This window comes from Oncorhynchus mykiss, chromosome 10 (assembly GCF_057628025.1).
Source record: "Oncorhynchus mykiss isolate SJ-2025 chromosome 10, ASM5762802v1, whole genome shotgun sequence".
Taxonomy (NCBI): domain Eukaryota; kingdom Metazoa; phylum Chordata; class Actinopteri; order Salmoniformes; family Salmonidae; genus Oncorhynchus; species Oncorhynchus mykiss.
The window spans coordinates 59,019,923-59,047,592 of record NC_143031.1 but is presented as its reverse complement, the minus strand read 5'-3'; the positions used below and the strand labels follow the sequence as shown (position 1 = coordinate 59,047,592).

Genomic DNA, 27,670 nt, shown 5'->3' with positions numbered 1-27,670 from the left:
ACAATGCCTGCTCCGCTATTGTTGGCACTGAGACTTATCTCAACGATACATTATTCACAAGGTTACGGATACTTAGCGCAAGCCCACTGTTCGCCTGTGTACACGTTATTGTGACCCACAGCGTCAACGATGGCTGGCGCATGGTCATCAAACGTTAAACATTTTATGGTCATGGTTAACCATATTTATTTTCAGAAAAATGGTGTAAACCTGAACAAAAAGCATGTTCGTGGCCGATTTAAACAGCCAGAATACATTTTTTAATTAAGAAATAACCTTTTTTCTTTTTTTACGATTTGTTGTTCCTAAATGGTTGCTGGGTAATTTGATATGCTTCGAAATCTGTTTGTTCGTAGGCATCAAATGGAGGGAATGCTGCACAGGTTCACATAATTGCAAACCAAATGGATAGGTCGAGCTCCTTGATCTGTAGATCTGACGCAGTTGCTAGATTATGAACCGAACAAGTGTCACAAATGAGTTATGTAGTACCCACAGAAGGCCACAGTGAGGAGCAAGAGCTATAAACCCATACTGTTGTTTGCCTTAAAAACCCTAACCCTAGGTATAACCTATTTTAGCCCTAACCCTAAACCCTAACCCTGACTTGTAGTAACATAATGCACCATTAGCTGTAACGGTCACCATTTTTCTAACCCTAACCCTGATTGACATAAAATAGCATTAAAAAAATACCATATGTCACATGATTTCATAAAATGGTTACATATGTTTTGTATTAGGCCTGTGTTGGTTTTGGGAGAAGAGAAAAAAAAAAAACGGTATTGAACCCCGGCCAAATAATCAAAACATGAGCATGAAAATAGATAATGAACATGAATCATCATAGTAATTCACAGTAATCTGTTAAAATGCTGTTTCAGCAGTGTGGAAAGGGATAGAAAAAAGTTTTTCTGTTAGAATGAAGGGGACATGCTGTCAGCTATAGTGTGTAGCCAATAGCCGATTGGCCAGGGGCATTCGTTTAGCATAATGTAGGGTATATAGGGTAGCCATACCAGTCGCCATATTACACTTCATTAAGAGAGACCTGGTGCTGGTGCGTTTCCTCCAGAGGATCCGGTGCAGGTATGTAGCCTAGTATGTTTTATGTAATCTCAACCTAGCCGAAATCTGTTCCTTTTGAATAACCTGAATGTTTTCCCCAACAGGACTCAGTGTTTGTGTCCTTGCAGATTCTATGCTTCAATGCGCAAAACATGCATTGCCTGATGCACACTGCTGGGTGCACCCTGGCACAACTCTGGAGCGAGCAACACACCAGCAGTTGTTCCATTTGCATACCGTCAGTGGTCCACTGCTATTGATTGTACACATTGGAACAAACAACATAGCTCAAGGGGATTCTCCTTACAACATTATCAGGAGGATGCGGGAACTGATAATCAGAGTTAGGGAGGTATGAAGAAAGGTTTTCCGTTTGCTCCATTATACCCCGGCCGAAGGAGGATGCTACCACTAAACATGTAGTTAAGGAAACAAATCGGCTTTTGGAGTATCTGTAACATGAAAACGATGGTGTCATTTATTTTAGGACTAATAGATTATTTCCGAGGCACTCACAACCCAAGCATACACTTTATAACAGTGACCGGCTTCATCTTAATTGTCACGGCAAGGGTGGGCATTTTGATTATTTGCAGCGTTTTTTGTTTCATTACATGAGGTACAGTTGAAGTCGGAGGTTTACATACACTTAGGTTGGAGTCATTAAAACTAGTTTTTCAACCACTCCACAAATTTCTTGTTAACAAACTAAAGTTTTGGTAAGTCGGTTAGGACATCTACTTTGTGCATGACACAAGTCATTTTTCCAACAATTGTTTACAGACAGATTATTTCACTTATATTTATTTCACTGTATCACAATTCCAGTGGGTCAGAAGTTTACATACACTAAGTTAACTGTGCATGTATATAGCTTGGAAAATTCCAGAAAATGATGTCATGGCTTTAGAATCTTCTGATAGGCTAATTGACATAATTTGAGTCAATTGGAGGTGTACCTGTGCATGTATTTCAAGGCCTACCTTCAAACTCAGTGCCTCTTTGCTTGACATCATGGGAAAATCAAAAGAAATCAGCCAATACCTCAGAAAACAAATTGTATACCTCTTTTGTCATGCACAAAGTAGATGTCTGAACCTACTTGCCAAAACTATAGTTTGTTAGCAAGAAATTTGTTGAGTAGTTGAAAAACGAGTTTTAACGAGTCCAACCTAAGTGTATGTAAACCTCCGACTTCAACTGTATATTATATACACATTCCTGTAAAAGAGTTTGATTAGGGGGTGGGAGTAAATGGGAAGACGGGAGTTGGCTCTTTAAAGAACCTTTGTTTTGGGTTTGAGAGAGCAACAGTTTTATATATTAGAATGTAAATCTAATCAAATGACTGAAGTTACATTTTATAAACTGGCATTCAAGTTTAACAAGGAGTTACTTGTAGGCACCCTGTATCATATAACTTTCCTGCCAGTCCTAAAGCAGCTACGTTGTTTTGCCAGAGTTATATATTAGAATACAAATCTAATCAGAATTTTTCATTGTTATGTTTTATATAGATATAAATGAGAAGAAAAACACTTCTACAAAATAATTCTAACCTTGTTTTCACGACAGAAGTGGATATTCTGATACAGAACTAATTACTACTTCATCCTCATCTTCTTCATAGTCTATTACAAATGTTTCTCCTTTAGAATGAATTACTTTACCCGGCCACCAGCACCAAATTCCATCCTCGCTGCTAATAAACCTGTGTTAAATTTTTTTCCCTACCAGATCCTTTGCACAAACAGGGATTAGTTTTATACGGTTTTCCTGAAATTTTTGACCATAAGGGCAACCAGGGGATGTCACTAGTTCTGTCATATTTTATTCTAAACTCATAAATGCCATCTGATTTTCTAATGTCTACCACTGTTGCATTGTACTCTGGATCTAAAACGTTTCCACTAAAAGTTTGCTGAACACGTTTTCCAAGTAACTGCAGTGGTATTTTAATACTTGGTAATCTAACCACATCTAAATGTCCTCTCCTACACCCCAGATCTTGCTCTTTAAGGTGCTGTTTGGCAACAGCTCTCACAAATTCCTCTTTCCTTTGAGCAACAAGATCAGCTGGTGCAATCGTGCGTGCTTCATCTAAACTAGTGTCACGTGGTTCACTCATAACAACTACTACACTCTTCAGGTTACTGATGAGCTGATCCAATGACAGCCATTTCCCAATATTTTGAGAAGTTCAAAATTGAATTCTCTTTTTTTCTGGCATAATACAAAGCGGTTAAATTTTAACTGCCCTGTCCCGGTATTTTGTCCACCTCACTTAAATTTGCTATCTGCTCGTCCACTTCCTCCACACTGGTCCAGAACCCACCATATTTGCCCATGTCTACAGTAATCTGTTTTTTTTACCGACTCCCTGAATGTCTTTTTGCTTTTGTCTATCTTGTTTCTCTGCAGTCCCTGTCACGTTCTGACCTTAGTTATTTTATGTCTTTGTTTTAGTATGGTCAGGGCGTTCATGACAATGTTCATGACAATGAACAATGATGCATATACCATTAAACCAAATACACCATACATTTAGTTAATTATTAAATAACACTTTGTTAAGATGGGTAGCATTATCTGACAAAGTAACACCCACCACCAATCAGCAGTTGAAACAAAACAAAGTGGCCTCCCGACACTGTTTTGGAAAAAAGGATGAGATGGGTCTGGAGAAATGTAACCACTAAAATGTATAGACAGAGGATGGATACAAGGACTCACCATCCATAGTACAAACATTATAGTTTTAACCATGTTAAGAGGCTTTACAGTTAGCATTTATAAGTTATATTTTCTGAATCAATGGGTAGATATCCTTAGTTAATAGGTAAAAAATGGATGGTGATCCAAAAATACACGTAGTAACTGTTGATTCACCTTAGACATAAACACAGACACTTGACACAGACACTGGAAATTAGATTGATATACAGTAGGGCAAAAAAGTATTTAGTCAGCCACCAATTGTGCAAGTTCTCCCACTTAAAAATATGAGAGAGGCCTGTAATTTTCATCATAGGTACACTTCAACTATGACAGACAAAATGAGAAAAAAACATCCAGAAAATCACATTGTAGGATTTTTAATGAATTTATTTGCAAATTATGGTGAGAGACACAGCCACTTTGTATTGTAATTTGCACTGTATTATGTACATATATTAGACCTAGTTATTGTGTGTATGTACTGATATGTAGGCTATGCTTGATGTGTTAAATATATGTACAGTGTATTTCAGTCCTTGCCTAATAATATTCTGTACTATGTATTATGTCATGTTTAATTCGGACCCCAGGAAGAGTAGCTGATGCTTTTGCAAATAAATACCAATATAATGGTGATCTTGACCAAACACCCAGGATGTTTCTGCCACCATTAGAGTTAATGATTGCAATTAATATTTCAGACGATAATATTCAACACTTTTATTTTACTAGTCAGTTAAGAACAAATTCTTATTTTCAATGACAGCCTAGGAACAGTGGGTTAACTGCCTGTTCAGGGGCAGAACGACAGATTTGTACCTTGTCAGCTCGGGGATTTGAACTTGCAACCTTTCGGTTACTAGTCCAACGCTCTAACCACTAGGCTACCCTGCCGCCCCCTACACTGCCACACTTTCGTCCAACTCAGTGTGGAAAGGCATCTTGTGAATCTTGCATTACGTAACCCTTATTTCTAGTTACTTATATCTACCCTTTTCAGTTTGTCCTCTGACACAGTTTAGCCTTGTCTTTTGTAATGTTCAGCCCCCCCCCACCCACCCCCCTAAACACACAACATAAACGGAAACATCATAACGGAAATGATGACTATAACTTCAGCTTGAGTTTATAAAGAACTTATCTGGCTGCCAAAAGACAGAATGTCTGGAAATCCATCCCATACCCCTATTTTCACGGAGGTCCTCCCTGTTTAGGCCAGATGTGAAATCTACGAGTTTCGCACAGCAGCTTCTTCCACTAAGACTCCACCATGGTTAAGAGACAAATAAAGCACTTAGCATGTCCTCAAAAGATCATACTCTATACACTTTAAAGCTACTTTATTTGGCACTAGGCCTACTCTGAATCCCACATCTAGTTTCAACAGGTTTTTAGTGTTTGTCACCTTGGCCGTGTGGTTGATGTTATCAGTCAAAGATGGTGTATTTCTCCCTGCCCCAATTATCTATAATCTATGTTTCTCTGCAGCCCCACAACTTCCTGTCTAGCTTAGAGACAAAGACCCTCACTACAAGTCTCAGTAAATGGAAATAATCGTCATTCATATTACCCCTCATATCTTTAAATTAGTCTATGAGCATTTAATCCAATTAAGATGCTATTGGTGAGCTTGTCATTATGTATTTCACAGCAACAGGAAGATTGTGTTTGACCCCCATCTCTATGCCCTCCTGTCTGTGCATGGCAACCACACTTTCCAGTTCCGACTAAGCCTGGCAAATCATTATCACCACACAATTCAAGCAATTCAAAATGGTTTTCAATGGCTAAAGCATTTTTTATGATAATGATTGTCTCCACATAGAAACTTGTCATACTCTTAAATGCCTTACGATGGAGCTCTCTATATCTAACTCTCTTTTTCCATCCCACATCTCACTCACTCACTCACTCACTCACTCACTCACTCACTCACTCACTCACTCACTCACTCACTCACTCACTCACTCACATTATCTTCCGTCTCTATCCTGTGAAAGTGAATATTAGGGGCCATATAATGTTAAAATGTCAGCATGAAGCTAAAAAGTCAATTCAGTATACATTGTAAAATCGTTATGTAATTTAACAGACACTTTAGTCTAAAGTGACTCACAGTCATGTGCGCATACATTTTACATACAGGTGTTTCCGTGAATCAAACCCAATATCCTGGGGGTTGCAAGGGCCACGCTCTACCAATGAGCTATGGAAGATTATGCTCCCCCGAGTACTAACAGAGGGACTCATTGATAACAGGTCACAGTTGAAAGCCGTGCTATTGCCTCTGACCACATAATAGCAGCTGTCATCTGATCTGTTAATTTCACTTTCTGTTCAGTTAAAACTAAGTTGAGGTTAAAGGTTAAGCACAGGAGTCCTTAATTTGACTAGCTTACTAGCACAGATCTTACATGCACAGAACTGGCTGATTGAGGAGCCTGGTGAGAGGAGCTTAGGCGGACGGGCTCATTGTAATGGCTGGAATGGAATCAATGCAACGGTATCAAACATATGTAAGCTAAATGTTTGACCCTATTCCAGGTATTCCATTCCAGACATTGCAATGAACCCATTCTCCTATAGCTCCTCCCACCAGCCTCCACTGTACTGCATGTGGTTATCTTACCTACTTTAGTTGAATGCACTGATTGTAAGTCACTCTTGACAAGAGTGTCTACTAAATGTGGGGGCATCACGCCTGGAGGAGACCTGGCACCATCGCTATGGTGAAGCATGGGACTGGGAGACTAGTCAGGATCGACCAAAGATGAATGGAGCAAAAACATAGAGATCTTTGATGAAAACCAGCTCCAAAGCGCCCAAGACCTCAGACTGGGGTGAGGGTTGACCTTCCTTCAGGACAACGCATGAGTGGCTTTGGGACAAGTCTCTAAATGTCCTTGAATGGCCCAGCTAGAGCCCAGACTTGAACCCGATCAAATATCTCTGGGGAGACCTGAAAATAGCTATGGAGCACCGCTCCCCATCCAACCTGACAGAGCTTGCAGAGAAGAATTGGAGAAACTCCCCAAATATAGATGTGCCAAGCTTGTAGCCCAAGAAGATTCAATGCTGTAATTGCTGCCAAAAGTGCTTCAAAAAAGTACTGAGTAAAGGGTCTGAATACTTATGTATACTTGAATACTTCTGCCATTCATTAAAATGGCGCCGGAAGAAATGGCAGCAGTTATACGGGCACCTAACCAATTGTGCTATTATGTGTGTTTTTTTGTACATAATGTTTCTGCCACCGTATCTTACGGCAAAAAAGAGCTTCTGGATATCAGGACAGCGATCACTCACCTCAGATTGGACAAAGATTTTTTTCTTCCACAAGCAGGACGCACAGGATGTACTTCAGACACCCGACAAGACCAAATTCCCCGTCATTGGCAAGAGAAAGAGACGCAGGTACAGAGGACACAGAGTGGGGTGCCTCGTAAGGATCCACAGAAGGGGAGTGGGAAAGCTACTGTCAATATTACTTGCCAACATGTAATCATTAGACAATAAATTAGACAAGGTACGATCCCGAATATCCTACCAACGGGACATCAGAAACTGTAACATCTTATGTTTCATGGAATCATGGCTGAATGATGACATGGATATTCAGCTAGCGGGATATACGCTGCACCGGCTAGATAGAACAGCAGACGAGGGGGGGCGGTCTGTGCATAATTGTAAACAACAGCTGGTGCACAAAATCTAAAGAAGTCTCTAGATTTTCCTCGCCGGAAGTAGAGTATCTTACGATAAGCTGTAGACCACACTATTTGCCAAGAGAGTTTTCATCCGTACTTTTCGTGCTGTTTATTTACCACCACAGATGGATGCTGGCACTAAGACTGCACTCATTCAGCTGTATAAGCAAACAGGAAACAGCTCACCCAGAGGCGGCGCTCCTAGTGACTGGGGAATTTAAAACCTGTTTGGGATAGGGGTTCAGCTAGCGGAACATTTCGACAACATCCGGTGATGTGCCGAGAGTGCAAAATTTAAAAACAATTATTACAAATATTTCACTTTCATACATTCACAAGTACAATACACCAATTTTAAGCTAACTTCTTGTTAATATAGCCACCGTGTCAGATTTCAAAAAGGCTTTACGGGGAAAGCAAACCATGCTATTATCTATGGACAGCACCCCATCAAACAAACACATGACAATCATAATTCAACCCGCCAGGCGCGACACAAAACTCAGAAATAACGATAAAATTCATGACTTACCTTTGAAGATCTTCTTCTGTTGGCACTCCAATATGTCCCATAAACATCATAAATTGTAATTTTGTTCGATAAATTCCGTTGTTATATCTCCAAAATGTCAATTTATTTGGCGCGTTTTATTCAGAAAAACACCAGTTCCAACTATCGCAACATAACTACAAAATATCTAATAAGTTACCTGTAATCTTGATCCAAACATTTCAAACAACTTTCCGAATACAACTCTAGGTACTCTTCTTGATGTAAATAATCAATACAATTTAAGACGGGATTATCTGTGTTCAATACAGGATGAAAACAAAGTGGAGCGAGATTTCAGGTCGCGCGCCCCAACAGTACACTAGACTTGACCCTAGTTCTGAACAGCCATACTTCATCATTACTCAATAGAAAAACATCAACCAATTTCTAAAGACTGTTGACATCCAGTGGAAGCGATAGGAACTGCAAGCAAGTGCCTTAGAAATCTAGATCCTCATAAAAAACATTTGAAAACAGTCACCTCAAAAAAAAAAATCTGGATGGTTTGTCCTCAGGGTTTCGCCTGCCAAATAAGTTATGTTATACTCACAGATATAATTTTAACAGTTTTAGAAACTTTAGAGTATTTTCTTTCCAAATCTACCAAATGATATGCATATCCTAGCTTCTGGGCCTGAGCAGCTGGCAGTTTACTTTGGGCACGCTTTTCATCCAAAATTCCAAATGCTGCCCCCTATCCTAAAAAAGTTAATGCAGGGAAACTTAAGTCAGTTTTACCTAATTTCTATCAACATGTTAAATGCGCAACCAGAGGAAGGAAATTCTAGATCACCATTACTCCACACACAGACATGCATACAAAGCTCTCCCTCACCCCCCATTTGGTAAATCTGACCACAATTCTATCCTCCTGATTCTATAAAAAAAAGTGGTCAGATAAAGCAGATGCTAAACTACAGGACTGTTTTGCTAGCAGACTAGAACATATTCTGGTGATTCCTCTGATGGCATTGATGAGTACATCACAAGTCACTGGCTTTATCAATAAGTGCATCAAGGACGTCGTCCCCACAGTGACTGTACGTACATACCCCAACCAGAAGCCATGGACTACAGGCAACATTCGCACTGAGCTAAAGTTCACCCCTGTTCACCCACGACTCCAACACCTACATTAAGTTTGCAGATGACACAACAGTGGTAGGCCTGATCACTGACAACCGTCTAGTTTGATGCATACATTCGATACATCCGAACTTATGCACCACAAAGAATGGACTGCAACTGCCTCTGCAACACAATGCTGCAATGCAAATGCAGTGTTCCTTTGGAAATTAATGTATGTCTTTGTCACATGCACAGAATACAACAGTGAAATGCTTACTTTAGATCTCCTAACCAGCAATGCAGTTTAAAAAGTACAGAGAAGAATAAGAAGTAATTAAAGAGCAGCAGTGAAATAACAGTACCGAGATTATATTTAAAAAATAATAATAATATACAGGGGGGTACTGATACAGAGTCAATGTGAGGGGGAAACGGTCATTTGAGGTAGTATGAACATGTAGGTAGAGTTATTAAAGTGACTATGCATAGATGACAGGCACTGGGGGGAGGCACTGAAAATAGTCTGTGTAGCTCCATTTGAATAGATGTTCAGGAGTCTTATGGCTTAGGGGAAGAAGCTGTTTAGAAGCCTCTTGGACCTAGACTTTGCAAATACATTAATTAAAAATCCTACAATGTGATTTTCTGGATTTTTTTTTCTAATTTTGTCTGTCATAGTTGAAGTGTACATATGGTGAAAATTACAGGCCTCTCTCATCTTTTTAAGTGGGAGAACTTGCACAATTGGTGGCTGACTAAATACTTTTTTGCCCCACTGTATTAGGCTTTTACCATATTCATACTATATTATCAAGTGCATGGAGTATGTATGCTGGAGGCTCCCTTGTGTTGAAGAACAGGCAGAACACATTTTCTAAGCAAATTAGGTATGCAAATTACCGTTTTGCATACATCATTCAGTTAGAAAATGTGAAAGCACTGTTGTATAAAAGTACTGTAAAGATACACACCCAGGCCTACCCCCCCATGCAGAATAGCTCTACTTTTTCCAGTGTTACACTTTATCTTTTAGAAATCTAAAGACCCCTACAGGCCTAAATGGATCCGACCATTGTAAAACTGATGAGTAGACCTGTATTATTGAGAATTATTTTGTTCGCTGAAGTGTAACGTATTCATAGCAGTGGTATTTCACCACATAGGTGTCAGATTGGACTCCTGTACGCAGAGAAGACTGTGTGGGGCTGCTTCTCAGTGGGGTCAAACCACAAGTAACATGTGACAGAAAAGCGCTGACCACACAATGTGACGGACTGATGGGAAAGGAAAGGAGTCTGTGGTCACAAGCAGAGACAGTCACATATGTACAGAGGGGTCCGAAATGATTGGATGCCTTGATAAAGATTGGCAAAAAATATAAATACTAGGTCAACGGCATTGTGAACTTTACAGTACCAGGACATTTTAGCCCAAAAACCTCAGACATGTTTGGACACAGGATGCAGGTCCAATAAAGTGGCACTTCCTCTGCTTGGTCAGACAGTTGCATTTGTTTTAACCTGTCTGATTCACTTCTCTAAATGTTGAAAAAGCAGAAGTAACACACAAACACACACACACTCTCTAACAATGATTACTAGAATAGCTGGACTTCTCTGACGCCAAAAAGACTGCAAGCACAGACACAGTTAGTATGCGAAGTAACACATGACTCCTGAGTGTTTGCAGAACCTTTCCTGGAGGTGAGCATCTGTGTGTCTCTGTCAGTTAGTCACACCCTCCCTAGCCATATATGTACTTTCCTTTATTTGTACTTCATCTGAAGAGTGTAAGTTGACATTCAGTACACAGCCCTCATGGCTACAACTGTAGGCTTTAGCTCTGTGCCGGTGGGTTATTGTGGTCCTGAGTTGCACATCCCACCTGAGTTCATTTGTCGCAATAAAGAAAGTTTGAGAAAAGAAAAACCAACCCGTGTCGAATGGATACAAATATTGTCAATCTTTACAAAAAATGTCTTCTATACCCTCTGTTTCCATTACATATGTCGCATTTATTTTGTTGCAACATTGCTTTTGTGGAATAAACCTGGGTCAATGGAAACCAGCCTACTGTCTTCACTTCTGTCTCAACTTTAGTATGTACAGTCCCCAGCACACTGAGAATTAAAAAACACAAAAAAAGTCATATCAAGTCTAAAGTCCACATGATAAGAGACCTGAACAAAATTGTTAAGAAATTTACCACTTGCTTTTTCTTGTATACAAACTCAACTAACCGCTCCTGAGAAAGCTACTCAAGCAAAGGCTGCATCACAGTTTTTAAGTAACCTCACTCCCTAGAGTTGGATAGAGAGCGCACTTTGCACAAAACTTGAGTATGATCAGTGCCTTTGTACATCGAAGACATACACCATTTTAAAGCAGTCAACTTGGTGGGACTTTCTATGGTTTGTTTCTTCAGCCCTATTCCTCAGCTTTATAGCAAACCAAGTGGCAGAGTTGCTGTCTTGTTGTTTTTCAAAGTAAGGAGTGGGGCTTTAGTATTTTCCCAGACAGACAAGTTCAATTAAATGCACGATAATTGCAGCATTTTGTTAAATCTGCATATATTACATAGCCTATGGCATAATGCTAACACAACTTAGTTAATTCTAGTTCCCATTTTATGGTGTGTGCTTGTAGCCTGAAGAAATCCAGTCTGTGCTATCATGCCAAATCCTTTTCACTCATTGTCATGCCAAACATGCCAGCGTTTGGCATGACAAGGACAGACAAGGAGTTGATATGATAGCACAAACATACTGGATTTATCCAGGCTAGTTTGCTTGTTCCGCCTCCTCTTCTTGATCTTCCTCCTCCTCCTCTTTGTGCCGTGGGGAAGATCTTCGTAGGCTATACTCGGCCTTGTCTCAGGGTAGTAAGTTGGTGGTTTGAAGATATATTCCTCTAGTGGTGTGAGGCTGTGCTTTGGCAAAGTGGGTGGGGTTAAATCCTGCCTGCTTGGCCCTGTCCAGGGTTATCGTCGAACGGGGCCACAATGTCTCCCGAGTCCTCCTGTCTCAGCCTCCAGGTGTTATGCTGTAATAGTATATGTGTCGGGGGGCAAGGGTCAATCTGTTATACCTGTTATATCTCCTTTCTTATCTAAAGGGGATTGAAAGCATGGTTTGTTGCTTGAGCTATTTTGCGTAAGAGAAGCTGTACAGTGCTGGAGGAAGGTACCACATCTCTCCTATAAGCAAGTGAGAATGAGAGCGACTGACCCATATAGGCTACTGACTACAAAGAGAACAGGCAGAGAAGCGATAACCACACGCTATGGTGAGAAAGAAGCTCATTTCTACACAACATGCAATCACGGATGCACACATGCATATGCATGCACACACATACGCACCGACTATACTATCGGGATGATGAAGGGGGTTGATGGAATCCACGTTGGATGACATGTTCATTTTGATACATGTATATTTGTAGTCTCAATTGAGCAACCATAAGAGTCCCACACTCTCTCTCCATTTGTGGGTTTTGTTGTTAGACTAACATCAGGGGATTTTTCAAAGAACCTTGCAGATAGAACAGTGATGTACAGAAGATCAGAAGTCTTCTGTGTAGGCCTGTATTCTGTAAAACACATTCCTATCAGCTATGCTTCTGATCACATGTAAATATAATAACTACACCACAGTTTATTATAATTATAAGTGAAATAATCTGTCTGTTAACAATTGTTGGAAAAATGATTAATGTCATGCACAAAATAGATGTCCAAACCGACTTGCCAAAACTACAGTTTGTTAACAATACATTTGTGGAGTGCTTGAAAAACGAGTTTTAATGACTACAACGTAAGTGTATGTAAACTTCCGACTTCAACTGTACACACAGCATGTAACATTGTCAGAGTGGTATAGTTGCCTACCTATAGCACCATGACAACGTGAAACATGTAGGATCAATGCTGTCGTTGGTCTGGCCTCTCACCGGAGACCAATCCGGAATGGCTAAACCTACCAGGGGCCGAAGCCCCCTCCGACGTAGCTCTCAGGGTCATTGAGACACACAAGCCTCTAAACCACGCCAAGGTCACAGCTTTGAGAGAGGAGTGATTGAATCCAGTCCCGTCTGAACAGAAGGTAAGATTCTGACATCAGCGTACAAAACAGACTCTTCTGGTGAACAGACTCCTCCGGTGCCAGATACCAGTGTATACCCAACCTGTAAAGCCAGCACATAAACAAATAGAAACAGAAGCCTGTAAATCAATAAGATCAAACCATTTGCAAACTGTGCTTGTTCTCGTGTATTCTGTATTTTCACATTGGCTGGTATGTTATACAAGCCAACAACAGGTGACCATTTCCATCCTAAACGTGTGTGTGTGTTCACAGATACAGAAGTTGCATATAAAGTAGCATAATATGCACACACATGTATATACACAGTGCATGCACACATCCATAAACATAGACCTTACCGATCTCTGAAAGTTCACATCAGCATAATGTTGGGCTTCTTCTCTTTGCTTGCAGGCTGCATTGAAATAGAGGGAAAATGCATAATATTACATGATTACCTACAGTGTATGTTCTGTGTTTGTTGCCTTCAGGGTGCTCTGTATGATGTCAACTGTAACACAGATTGTACTTACCTCCACATTTTCTTATTGCCCAGTAAGTACCAACACTTATTATCCCAACTGCTAACAATGTGACCAGTGCGATTGGGACAGTATTGCGACCAGACTCTGTCAGGAGTAAAATGGAGGATGGGGGTTAGGGAACAGTTCAGTCACTAATTTGGCATTGCCTGTCATATCATTTTAATTAACTTCTTCTCATCTACCATATTTTTTTAATCAACTGTATGTTGTATGTGGTCTTGCCCTGTATTCACCTGAAGCCTATATTCTTCCCGTCTAAATGATATTCAGCTGGTCAAACCCATGCCATGTGCTTTTGTCAATACTGATGAATGACATTGATAAAGGTATTATAAGGTAGGCTACACAGCTCATAGGAAAATAAATACAGAAATCTGCTTCCTGTAATACATAAGTTAAAATAATCACACTATGACAATACGCATGTTGAGGGATTTTGCAAAAACTACCCTCCAGGTTTTACTGTTAAAAATATTTCTCCCTTCACTATCCTACAAAATAAGCTGTTAGTGAGGAAATGAATAGTAGACACTGTCTGGGTGTTGGCTCTCACTGATCCACAAAATTGGAAAACAATACCTTTGAGGGCAGAACGTGAGGACAATTGAGGGCAGAGCGTTTGAAAGTTGAGTGGAGTTCGTTTTGAGTCAGCAGGGTTGGAAGCCTCACATCTGTAGGTGTCAATGTTTCTTTTGTTTAACTCCAGAGGGAGAGAGAGATTGGTGAGAAGATCAGGGCTGCTGGTCTGGTTGAGTATCTCCCCTCCTCTGTACCAGGACAAGATCACCTCTCTCCCGTTCTTCACAGTGCACACCAAGGAACAGCTCACTTTTTCAAATGGACTGTCCACTGAGGGACTGATGTGAGGAGCAGACACTGAGGCTGGGATAGCAGAATGATTAAGCAGTGACTCAATGACAAACAGAGATAAAAAATGATGTGTTGACAGTGAAAACTAAGATGTCATAAATGAGACCTGAACATACATGAAGTGGGCTACTTCTTTTGCAAACATGTGTAGACTCAGATCTGCCATGGTAAATGTTAGTTGAAAAACATGTAACTAAATAAAAAGGTCTTTCTTGATCTTCATTGAAAACAACTGGGTAACAGACTAAGTGAGAGAATCGAAAAAAGGGAAGTAAAACAAGAAGCCAGACACGCACCATAGACAGTTAGATTTGTAATCTTAGATGAACTCTGTGTATTGATGATAAACATTGTATAAAGTCCAGAGTCGCTGATGGTGAGGTTTCTGATGGTGAGAGATCCAGTCTGAGTATCCAGCTTCAGTCTGTCTTTGAACTTCCTACTGTAGTCCGTTGTAATCACACCTGCATTTAGCATAGCTAGTTTATCAAATGAATCTGAATGATTCAATAGGAAAGACCATGCCATAATAGTGCCACTAGGTAGGTCATTAAGTCCAGTCGGTAAAGTTACTTTCATTCCCTCTATTCCCGACACATTTACAGCATCAATCAGATCTGAAAAGAAGAAAGAAAACATTGGCTAAGGGCAGTAGCTACATAAATACAAAGCATTAACAGGACTAAATCCTGTAGGCGATCCCAGATCCAAGCCAAGCACATGATAGACTAGGATTAATTTATTTATACTTTTAAGGTACGCAGTGACCTACTTACTTTTTTGTTTGTATTGTCTATGTATTATTATTATTTTATAATCCATTGAGTTGTAGTTATGGCTACTAGGTGTAGCCTACACTTTAGTTCACATTTCTAACTCATGAACACTAAATGTGACTATTTTGACCTTTATATAACCCAGAGCTGCCAACGCTCGAGCGTTGGCTGTGAGACACACATTCATTTCACACTCTTCATTAGCTTTCACGGCACACCTCTTACAGGGCTGACAACTTTTGAAAAAAATCTTATAGTGCGGTCTGCTATGTGAATTTCATTGCCCCCTGGTGCAATCCCTAGACGGGGGACTGGGGGTCCCCCCCTCCCCCTCCAGGGAGATTTCCTGCTTGCTCTCCAGGAGGGTTGCCCCCCCCCCCTGGTCTTTTTTCCAAGTGCTGGGTGTTTGAAAATGTTCTTGTTAAAAAAAACAGTATTTCTCAGATTCACCCAACCTTCAAGAGAAATCAAATTAATATCAATATTCAGGTGGTTTATGCCTACTAGTTGAAGATCCTTGATCTTACACCTGCATTGCTTGCTGTTTGGGGTTTTAGGCTGGGGGTCTGTACAGCACTTTGAGATATCAGCTGATGTACAAAGGGCTATATAAATACATTTGATTTGATTTGACATCATCTTACTCTACACAGACAACATATAATGTGTTTATCTCTGCATGATACTAACATTAGAAAATTATTTTTCATTCCTGGAGCATTTAATATCTTATGCCTATGTGAATTATTCAAAACTGTCCATGAATGGCTGCAAAAATACATAGCCTCATGTAAGTCATTTTCAAAGACGCAAGTAGGCATATCGGATTTCAAATATATGACTACAGTGTCAAAATTGTGAAGAAGTGGAATAATCAAATACGTGTGGGGAATAAGAGTAGTGTTCTTGCTGACAAGTCAAGCACAGTAATGAAACAACATGTTTGCCAATCGTTAAGAATGAGAATTGTAAATAAATAATCAAATCTACAAAAGACAAGAATACATACTGACTGCCCTCGACCAGCACAAAAACATCCTGTGGCGGACTGCAATAGCATCGAATAGTCCCCGCGATATGCAGCTGTTCAGGGAAGTCAGGAACCAATACACTCAGTCAATCAGGAAAGCAAAGGCCAGCTTCTTCAGGCAGAAATTTGCATCCTGTAGCTCTAACTCCAAAAGGTTCTGGGACACTGTAAAGTCCATGGAGAACAAGAGCACCTCCTTCCAGCTGCCCACTGCACTGAGGCTAGGTAACACGGTCACCACCGATAAATCCATGATTATCGAAAACTTCAACAAGCATTTCTCAACGGCTGGCCATGCCTTCCTCCTGGCTACTCCAACATCGGCCAACAGCTCCGCCCCCCCCGCAGCTACTCGCCCAAGCCTCTCCAGGTTCTCCTTTAACCAAATCCAGATAGCAGATGTTCTGAAAGAGCTGCAAAACCTGAACCCGTACAAATCAGCTGGGCTTGACAATCTGGACCCTCTATTTCTGAAACTATCCGCCGGCATTGTCGCAACCCCCATTACCAGCCTGTTCAACCTCTCTTTCATATCGTCTGAGATCCCCAAGGATTGAAAATCTGCCGCAGTCATCCCCCTCTTCAAAAGGGGAGACACCCTGGACCCAAACTGTTACAGACCTATATCCATCCTGCCCTGCCTATCTAAGGTCTTCGAAAGCCAAGTCAACAAACAGGTCACTGACCATCTCGAATCCCACCATACCTTCTCCGCTGTGCAATCTGGTTTCCGAGCCGGTCACGGGTGCACCTCAGCCACGCTCAAGGTACTAAACGATATCATAACCGCCAACGATAAAAGACAGTACTGTGCAGCCGTCTTGGCCAAGGCCAAATACCTGGCCAAGGCTTTCGACTCTGTCAATCACCATATTCTTATCGGCAGACTCAGTAGCCTCAGTTTTTCTAATGACCGCCTTGCCTGGTTCACCAACTACTTTGCAGACAGAGTTCAGTGTGTCAAATCGGAGGGCATGCTGTCCGGTCCTCTCGCAGTCTCTATGGGGGTGCCACAGGGTTCAATTCTCGGGCCGACTATTTTCTCTGTATATATCAACGATGTTGCTCTTGCTGCGGGCGATTCCCTGATCCACCTCTACGCAGACGACACCATTCTGTATACTTCCGGCCCGTCCTTGGACACTGTGCTATCTAACCTCCAAATAAGCTTCAATGCCATACAACACTCCTTCCGTGGCCTCCAACTGCTCTTAAACGCCAGTAAAGCCAAATGCATGCTTTTCAACCGTTCGCTGCCTGCACCTGCAAGCCCGACTAGCATCACCACCCTGGATGGTTCCGACCTAGAATATGTGGACATCTATAAGTACCTAGGTGTCTGGCTAGACTGTAAACTCCTTCCACACTCATATCAAACATCTCCAATCTAAAATCAAATCTAGAGTCGGCTTTCTATTTCGCAACAAAGCCTCCTTCACTCACGCCGCCAAACTTACCCTAGTAAAACTGACTATTCTACCGATCCTCGACTTCCGCGATGTCATCTACAAAATAGCTTCCAATACTCTACTAGGCAAACTGGATGCAGTTTATCACAGTGCCATCCGTTTTGTTACTAAAGCACCTTATACCACCCACCACTGCGACCTGTATGCTCTAGTCGGCTTGCCCTCGCTACATATTCGTCGCCAGACCCACTGGCTGCAGGTCATCTACAAGTCCATGCTAGGTAAAGCTCCACCTTATCTCAGTTCACTGGTCACAAAACCCATCCGTAGCACGCGCTCCAGCAGGTGTATCTCACTGATCATCCCTAAAGCCAACACCTCATTTGGCCGCCTTTCGTTCCAGTTCTCTGCTGCCTGTGACTGGAACGAATTGCAAAAATCGCTGAAGTTGGAGACTTTTATCTCCCTCACCAACTTCAAACATCTGCTATCTGAGAAGCTAACCGATCACTGCAGCTGTACATAGTCTATCGGTAAATAGCCCACCCATTTTTACCTACCCCATCCTCATACTGTTTATATTTATTTACTTTTCTGCTCTTTTGTACACCAATATCTCTACCTGTACATGACCATCTGATCATTTATCACTCCAGTGTTAATCTGCAAAGTTGTAATTATTCGCCTACCTCCTCATGCCTTTTGCACACAATGTATATAGACTCTCTCTTTTTTTCTACTGGGTTATTGACTTGTTAATTGTTTACTCCATGTGTAACTCTGTGTTGTCTGTTCACACTGCTATGCTTTATCTTGGCCAGGTCGCAGTTGCAAATGAGAACTTGTTCTCAACTAACCTACCTGGTTAAATAAAGGTGAAATAAATAAAAAATTAAAATAAATCTGTCCCTACACTCGAACCAAATTATTTTTCTATGTATTGTCCCCACCCTAGAATAAAACTTACACTGTAGGTAAGTCTGCCTGCTGCCTTTTCGTTGTCACAGCCTAAACAACAATCACCAAAGGAGGGGTCTGATGTCATTTTGCTGTCAAAATGCTGCATTCTGCAATACGGACTGGAGAAACAACCACCTAATTTTGTTGACAACATATAACAGTGGTACCATGCTACTCTTTTTTAGAGTTTTAGAAACTCAGCAGAGATGGTTCTCTCTCCATTCAGCTCCACTCTAATCTTGAGGGGCGTTTCTTTTTCCATCCAATCCCCTTGATCCCTTAGATAACGAGACTAATCATGTGCTTCAATGTTTGGCTGTTCACAGTGCTGTGGCATGACATGACGACAATAGAGATTCAGATCGTGATGCGTCCTTAGTCATGTGCAGTGTTGCTCTATGTTATTCTTGTACAAACTAGGTTTAGTAAATGTGAAGCTCCAGTTCACTTCATTGTATTCAGAGTCTTTCGTATTTTATCCATTAGTAATAAGAGCTAAGACACTACAGACAGTACGTACTAAAGTCAATTTCAACCACTCTTGCATTAGTCCCCACAATTGGTGATTGGCATTTAGGCTGTGACAACGAAAAGGCAGCAGACAGACAGACCTACACTACAATACGTTTTAGCAGGGACGTTTGGTAGGGTGACCTGATTTGTAACTATGAAAATAATTTTGTCAAACAGATTGTTTCAAACAAAAGTGAAAATTGTATTCTACAGGGGGAACAATAACTAGAAAAATAATTGGTTAGGGTGCAGGGGCAGATTTATGTCATCTATTCTTCAGGAGATTTAATTAGCTATTTACTTTATTTAGTCTGATCAGTGGAACAATTCTCATTCTTGACAATGGGCAAACATATCGGCTCATTACTGTGTTTAACTATTCCCCACACTTATTTGATTATTCCACTTCTTCACAATTTTGCCACTGTAGTCATATATTTGAAATCTGATATGCCTACTTGTGTCTTTGAAAATTAATTATATGAGGATATGTTATCCATTCATGGACAGTTTTGAATAAGTCGTACAAATAAGAAGAGGGTGAAAATCAACAAAGACCTCTCTCTTACAATCATCTCCGCTGTGCACAATGACAAGGGCCCATATGAGTGTGTCTGTCATAATCGGACCGTTGCAGATGTAAAGCTAGATGTTCTGGGTAAGTTGAACACGCATGATGAAACTTTACATTTTGAATGTTGACTGGGTACAAGAACTATGACTACTTTACTCAGGGATAGATTTGAAGAGTTTACTTCCAAAACACTATATCCACCATTTTTCTTCATAAGAAATTATTAGTTATGGGTTTTTTTTGTCAATAGATGTGTATACATTTTTTGTTGTTGTTGCAAAATGCTACATATCCATTGTTTTTAGCTTGAATGGAACGTTCGTATCCTGTATCTTGACAGTGATACAGTGCCTTGCGAAAGTATTCGGCCCCCTTGAACTTTGCGACCTTTTGCCACATTTCAGGCTTCAAACATAAAGATATAAAACTGTAATTTTTTGTGAAGAATCAACAACAAGTGGGACACAATCATGAAGTGGAACGACATTTATTGGATATTTCAAACTTTTTTAACAAATCAAAACTGAAAAATTGGGCGTGCAAAATTATTCAGCCACCTTAAGTTAATACTTTGTAGCGCCACCTTTTGCTGCTATTACAGCTGTAAGTCGCTTGGGGTATGTCTCTATCAGTTTTGCACATCGAGAGACTGATTTTGTTTCCCATTCCTCCTTGCAAAACAGCTCGAGCTCAGTGAGGTTGGATGGAGAGCATTTGTGAACAGCAGTTTTCAGTTCTTTCCACAGATTCTCGATTGGATTCAGGTCTGGACTTTGACTTGGCCATTCTAACACCTGGATATGTTTATTTTTGAACCATTCCATTGTAGATTTTGCTTTATGTTTTGGATCATTGTCTTGTTGGAAGACAAATCCCCGTCCGAGTCTCAGGACTCCATCAGGTTTTCTTCCAGAATGGTCCTGTATTTGGCTCCATCCATCTTCCCATCAATTTTAACCATCTTCCCTGTCCCTGCTGAAGAAAAGCAGGCCCAAACCATGATGCTGCCACCACCATGTTTGACAGTGGGGATGGTGTGTTCAGCTGTGTTGCTTTTACGCCAAACATAACGTTTTGCATTGTTGCCAAAAAGTTAAATTTTGGTTTCATCTGACCAGAGCACCTTCTTCCATATGTTTGGTGTGTCTTCCAGGTGGCTTGTGGCAAACTTTAAACAACACTTTTTATGGATATCTTTAAGAAATGGCTTTCTTCTTGCCACTCTTCCATAAAGGCCAGATTTGTGCAATATACGACTGATTGTTGTCCTATGGACAGAGTCTCCCACCTCAGCTGTAGATCTCTGCAGTTCATCCAGAGTGATCATGGGCCTCTTGGCTGCATCTCTGATCAGTCTTCTCCTTGTATGAGCTGAAAGTTTAGGCCAGGTCTTGGTAGATTTGCAGTGGTCTGATACTCCTTCCATTTCAATATTATCGCTTGCACAGTGCTCCTTGGGATGTTTAAAGCTTGGGAAATCTTTTTGTATCCAAATCCGGCTTTAAACTTCTTCACAACAGTATCTCGGACCTGCCTGGTGTGTTCCTTGTTCTTCATGATGCTCTCTGCGCTTTTAACGGACCTCTGAGACTATCACAGTGCAGGTGCATTTATACGGAGACTTGATTACACACAGGTGGATTGTATTTATCATCATTAGTCATTTAGGTCAACATTGGATCATTCAGAGATCCTCACTGAACTTCTGGAGAGAGTTTGCTGCACTGAAAGTAAAGGGGCTGAATAATTTTGCACGCCCAATTTTTCAGTTTTTGATTTGTTAAAAAAGTTTGAAATATCCAATAAATGTCGTTCCACTTCATGATTGTGTCCCACTTGTTGTTGATTCTTCACAAAAAAATACAGTTTTATATCTTTATGTTTGAAGCCTGAAATGTGGCAAAAGGTCGCAAAGTTCAAGGGGGCCGAATACTTTCGCAAGGCACTGTATGTGATTTGTTTCTTAGATCTGTCTTTATGTAGTGTTGGGGTGTCTCTCTTGTCGTGATGTGCGTTTTGTTCTGTTTGTATTTAATTTTGTACATTTTTAATCCCAGCCCCCATCCCCGCAGGAGACCTTTTGCCTTTTGGTAGGCCGTCATTGTAAATAAGAATTTGTTATTATTAACTGACTTGCCTAGTTATAAAAAGAACATTTTCAAACACACAGCACTTCAGAGGAGGACAACCCTGCAAGCAAGATTTTCTTCCAGCCCTATTTTAAAGAGATAGTCCACCCAAATTTCAAAATGTTTGTGGACTTACCTTGAAAGCAGTGTATGGATAAGGAGACTGCAATCTATGATTTGGTTCCCCACTGCATCAACCATGAATATTAAAAATGTACTTTACATTTCACCCCCTACAAAAATGTCAAAGTAACAAACGCGTCAAATTTGGAGTTTAAAGGAGTCCTGAATACAGCTGACCTGTGTTTATTGTTATTTTTTGTTTTACCCTGGTCATACGCCTAAGTCATGTAAAACGCGTAGAATTGCAGGAAATGAGCTTTAAAAAAACTACAATTATCATCTAGGGGTTGTGCCAGGGGGCAATGAAATTCACATTGCAAATCTCACTCCAAGCTTTCTTTTTTACATTCTTATTATTTAACCTTTATTTAACTAGGCAAGTCAGTTAAGAACAAATTATTATTTACAGTGATGGCCTACTTCGGCCAAACCCGGCTAATTGTGCATCGCCCTATGGGACTCCCAATCACGGGCAGTTGTGATACAGCCTGGATTTGAACCAGGGTGTCTGTAGTGACGCCTCAAGCACTGAGATGCAGTGCCTTAGACTGCTTTACCACTCTGGAGCCCAAAAGTTGGCATCCCGGATTTAACCAGTAAGTCATCTAGAACACATTTTCTCTTTTACAATAAGGACATGACCAAAAAGCGATTGTGTAATTATAACAGCATTTTTCTGCACCATCTGCCACAACACTTTTTCAATAATATAGCATATTCACATCAATTATACAAGAGTCGTGTAACATGATAGTAGCCTACTTTTGTAATTAACTCTCAGTTTGACAAGGCAGACTTACCATTTTTGAGAAAGAGCAATATCCAGAGAACGAATCTTATCATTTTTCTTTTCAATAGGGTGCTCAGATGAAGTATAATTCACTCTACGTTCTCCCACCAATTGCAACACATTCTCGCTCTCTCTCACTCTCTCTCTCTCATTGGGTGCCCCGTCTCTCCATTTCTCTCTCACGTGCATTGGGTGCCCCGTCTCTCTATTCCTCTTTCTCTCTTTCACACATTGTGTGCGCTGTCTCTCTCTCTCTATCAGGCAAACATGTTAGAGCAAGTGGGGAGTGTCCCTTCTTGTCATTTTAAATTCAAAGGACGTTATTGCCATGGGAAACATATGTTTAGATTTCCAAACACAAGTTAAATAGATAAATAAAGTTATATAAACAATACAAATAAACAGTAAACATTACACTCACAAAAGTTCAGAAGGAATAGAGACATTTAAAATGTCATTATTATTGCTATATACAATGTTGTAACATAGTTAAAGTACAAACATAAATACGGGTTACGGATTTGTTTAGAATTCTCTGTGGGTCTGTTTAATCTGAAGGACATACAGTATGTGTCTCTAATATGGTCATACATTTGGCAGGAAGTTAGGATTGCAGCTCAGTTTCCACCAAATTGTGTGAGCCGTGTGCACATTACCTACCTTCTCTTGAGAGCCAGGTCTATATTCAGAGCCATATCCCATTAATGCTTAGAGAAGATCTTATATCAAGTGTTATTGAAGTGCTGTGGTTGCAGGTTCACTTGTCACATCTAAAGCCTTTTCTTTTGGAGTGTTGCTATAAGCCACCAAGTGCTAATAGTCAGTATCTAAATAATACAGTATATGTGAAATACTTGATAGTCTATGTGATGTAAACAGAAAGGTCTACTTCCTTGGGGACCTGAATATTGACTGGTTTTCATCAAAATGCCCGCTCATGAGGAAGCTTCTCACTGTAACCAGTTCCTGTAATCTGGTTCAGGTTATTAATCAACCTAACAGGGTGTTTAAAAACACTACAGGAACAAGATCATCCACATGCATTGTCGTGTCTTTACTATCATTAACTGAAGACTTAGTTTTTATCAAAGGTTCTCTGTAATTATTATTACGTGATGAAAACTGATGAATCATGTAACTGTAATTAACTAGGAAGTCGGGGCACCAAGGGAAATATTCAGATTACAAAGTTATAATTTCCCCAATATAACTTTCAGATATTTTCATATCTGATAATTTAGTCTTCTTAATTAAATAATGATTTACTTTACCTCACGTTAGTCTCATTCCAAATGTTGTAAATAGTTGGCTATCTGTACGAACCCAGTTTTTCACTATGAGTCATCCATACATCAATTGTCTTAAATAATTGATTTACTAAGTAATTCACAGAAATGCATAAACAAACAGTTGATAGTTACAAGGAAATGATAACGGAGTTTCCCTAGTGGGATAAACCGGCATCGGGGCTTGGTGGACAAAAGGGAAGTGGGGGTCGACTGAGATAAGACAACACACAGTTTATAATTATACAATTGAAATGCTAATCCTTTGCACATGAACGCTTACTCATTCGGGAACAATTGCAATCAATATATATATTTACGCTCAGTGTGTCATTAGGGTCTCTGTTGAAAAGTTAGTTTCTTTTGGAGAGTATCCGTCCTCTCTCTCTCTCTGTCGTGGTTAGAATGGATAGTTCAGAGTGACATTCATTTATGTCGTTATGGATAGATATTTTGGCGGTTGTCAGTCTTCGCGTTCGATGATACCGAATTCTTAGCTGCAGACTAGTAATTAATATCAAAGACTTGTTCTTATTCTGTCGGTATCGATAATCTAAGAGTTTAACCGCTTGCGATGGTTAAAATATTCAGAAGTCTGGTCTCAAACCTTGGTCCTCTCATTGTCAATGTAAGCTGGTCTGCAACCTTTGTCCTCTCGTAATGGTGAGAAACATGGTCTGTTGAGAAATTCTCAAGGTGGGGGTTATATTCGGAATTGCAGAAAAGGGCCTGTCCCAGGATGCCCAACCATAACTGGGCTCATGGACAGTCCTCTGATTTAGTTGAACTCCAAATGGAATTGTAGTTTTCTTCATTAAACAGTCCAAAATGACATTACACAATTTTACAAACAGTATCATCTTCACTCATTCATTTTATACAACAATTAGATGTAAACCTCATATCTGAGGCTATTATATAAACAGCGTTATGGTAATGTGGCCGGCCGTATTGTCTCCCATGAGTTTCACCAAATTGTACCAACCGGACCAGTTTGTAGCTGAATTCTTCATTGACCTTTTATACCTTCTCCGGAACATAAATGTTGTTCGGACCTCAAGTTCTGTGAGGTGGAAGAAATTCCTTTGTTCTCTATGAAAATTCACTCTGTCTCTATACTGTGGCCATGAGGAGATAATCTCTTCCAGGAATTTACAACCTCTCTCTGACCACAGCAGCCTGTATGTAGGAGACAGGGAGAGGGGGATGGGGCTTGCTATACCCAAAGAGGGCAACGTCATGACAGTATCGATCACATTTTTACTAATACTATAGAACTTTGTTCTAAAGCTGTATCCGTACCCATTTTATTGGGCGGCAGGTACTGTTCCTAGGCTGCCATTGTAAAGAAGAATTTGTTCTGAACTGACTTGCCTAGTTGAATAAAGGTAAACGTGCACCTGTTAAGAAACTGACTGTTAGAACTGTTAAGGCTCCATGGATTGATGAGGAATGGAAAATCTGTATGATTGAAAGAAATGTGGCAAAATGAGTGACTAATAATTCTGGCTGCACATCTGACTGGCTGACTTGCTTCAAATTGAGAAATGATGTGACTAAACTCAACAAAAACAAGAAGAAACTGTATTTTGAAGCCAAGATTAATAATATAAAGAATGATGGAAAAATCTTTGGAGTACTTCAAAATAAATGATGCTCAGAAAGACAAATTAAACTCCATCTTTCATCGAATCAGATAGTTTATTCATGACAAAACCATTTGCTGTTGGCAGTCATTTTAATGATTACTTCGTTGGCAAAGTGGGCAAACTTAGGTAGGAAATACCAACAACGAACAGTGAGCTATCATATTCATGCATAAAAAAACTAATAATTAAAGAAAAGCATTCCAAGTTAGAATTTTGTGAAGATAGAGTAGGAGAGGTTGGAAAAGTGTTGTTATCGATCAATAATGACAATCCTCCTGGCATTGACAACTTAGATGGAAAGCTACTGAGGATGGTAGCTGACTCTATAGCCACTCCTGTCATATCTTTATTCTGAGTCTAGAGGAAAGTCTTTGTCCTCAAGCCTGGAGAGAAGCCAAAGTAATTATGCTACACAAGAGTGGTAAAGCGGCCTTTAGTTGTAATGTCTGCTTCCAACTCACACTCTCAAACATGTAGATCCCCTGAATGCAGCTCACTTTCCAGCCCACATTCCAGCTCACACTCTCAAACACATAGACCCCCTGAACGCAGTTCGCTCCACAGATCCCAATCACCTGAATTCAGATCACCTGTTCACACACCCGTATGTCATTATCACACACTATTTAGTTCAGTTCTTTGCACCCCATCATTGTGAAGTATTGTTTGTTTTGTGACACACTTCTATTCGTAGCTCTGTTTTTCCCCTAATTTACTCCTCCCGTGAATGATAGTTTTTGCCTGCCTCACCAATGATGCCTTTTGCCTATTCCCCACCTGTACTTTAGCCTATCAGATTTCCTGTTATCAACCTATTGCCTGATCTCCCAGATGATATTACTAGCCTTTACCCTGTCTGTACTCTTGCCTTTTTGGATCCCCTGTGTATGACCTTCTGACTTACCAGCTTGCTGCCAGCTCTTAGCAAACAGACTTTCAGCATGCTTATAGTAAAGGGCAATCAACATGTTCTGCACAGACACAAATGACTGATGATTGGTTGGAATAAATTGATAATAAGAAGATTGTGGGAGCTGTACTGTTAGATTTCAGTGCAGCCTGTGATATTATTGACCATAACCTGTTGTTGAAAAAACGTGTTATGAGTTTTACAACCTCTGACATATTGTGGATTCAGAGCAATCTATCTAATGGAAGCTTCTCTAATGTCAAACATGTAAAGTGTGGTATACAGCAGGGCAGCTCCCTAGGCCCTCTACTCTTTTAAATTTTTACCAATGACCTGCCACCGGCATTAAACAAAGCATATGTGCCCATGTATGCTGATGATTCAACCATATTCTCATCAGCAACCACAACTAATGAAGTGACTGAAACCGTTAACAAAGAGTTGCAGTCTGTTTTGGAATTGGTGGCCAGTAATAAACTGGTCCTGAACATCTCTAAAACTAAGAGCATTGTATTAGGTACAAACCATTCCATAAATTCTAGAACTCTGTCACGCGGGACTAGGTGGGTGCAGGAATCAGACCTCGAGAGAGTTCCACTGAGGTTAAATGCTTTACTGAGGCACAACAAAATAATAAGCCCAACAAATACAGGGCGCGGGACACACAACGAGACAACCCAAAAACCACAGGGTGCCAAGTTAAAGAAAAGAAAATCCACCACTACCTAAAATGCACACACATAACATAAAGACAATCCCTCACAAAACAAGGGCGTGTCTACCTACTAAATATAGGGAAGCTAATTAAACCAAACAACATAAACACAGGTGAAACTAATAAGACAAAACAAACAGACAAACGAAAAAGGGATCGTGCCGGCTAGTAGGACGGTGACGACGATCGCCGA

The 27,670-nt window shown here is 40.4% G+C and overlaps 1 protein-coding gene across 1 annotated transcript; it reads right to left on the bottom strand.

Annotated features, from left to right (window-relative positions):
* Positions 1 to 10,864: 10,864 nt before the first annotated feature.
* LOC110534348 (CD48 antigen) lies at positions 10,865 to 23,154 on the bottom strand. The gene is made up of 6 exons (XM_021619151.3): positions 22,928 to 23,154; positions 14,910 to 15,230; positions 14,323 to 14,625; positions 13,732 to 13,827; positions 13,558 to 13,613; positions 10,865 to 13,298 (listed from the first exon to the last, which is right to left on the bottom strand). Exons 1-6 carry the CDS (start codon positions 22,968 to 22,970, stop codon positions 13,167 to 13,169), a joined length of 951 nt encoding a protein of 316 aa, XP_021474826.3. The 5' UTR covers positions 22,971 to 23,154; the 3' UTR covers positions 10,865 to 13,166.
* Between the last annotated feature and the right edge of the window lie 4,516 nt (positions 23,155 to 27,670).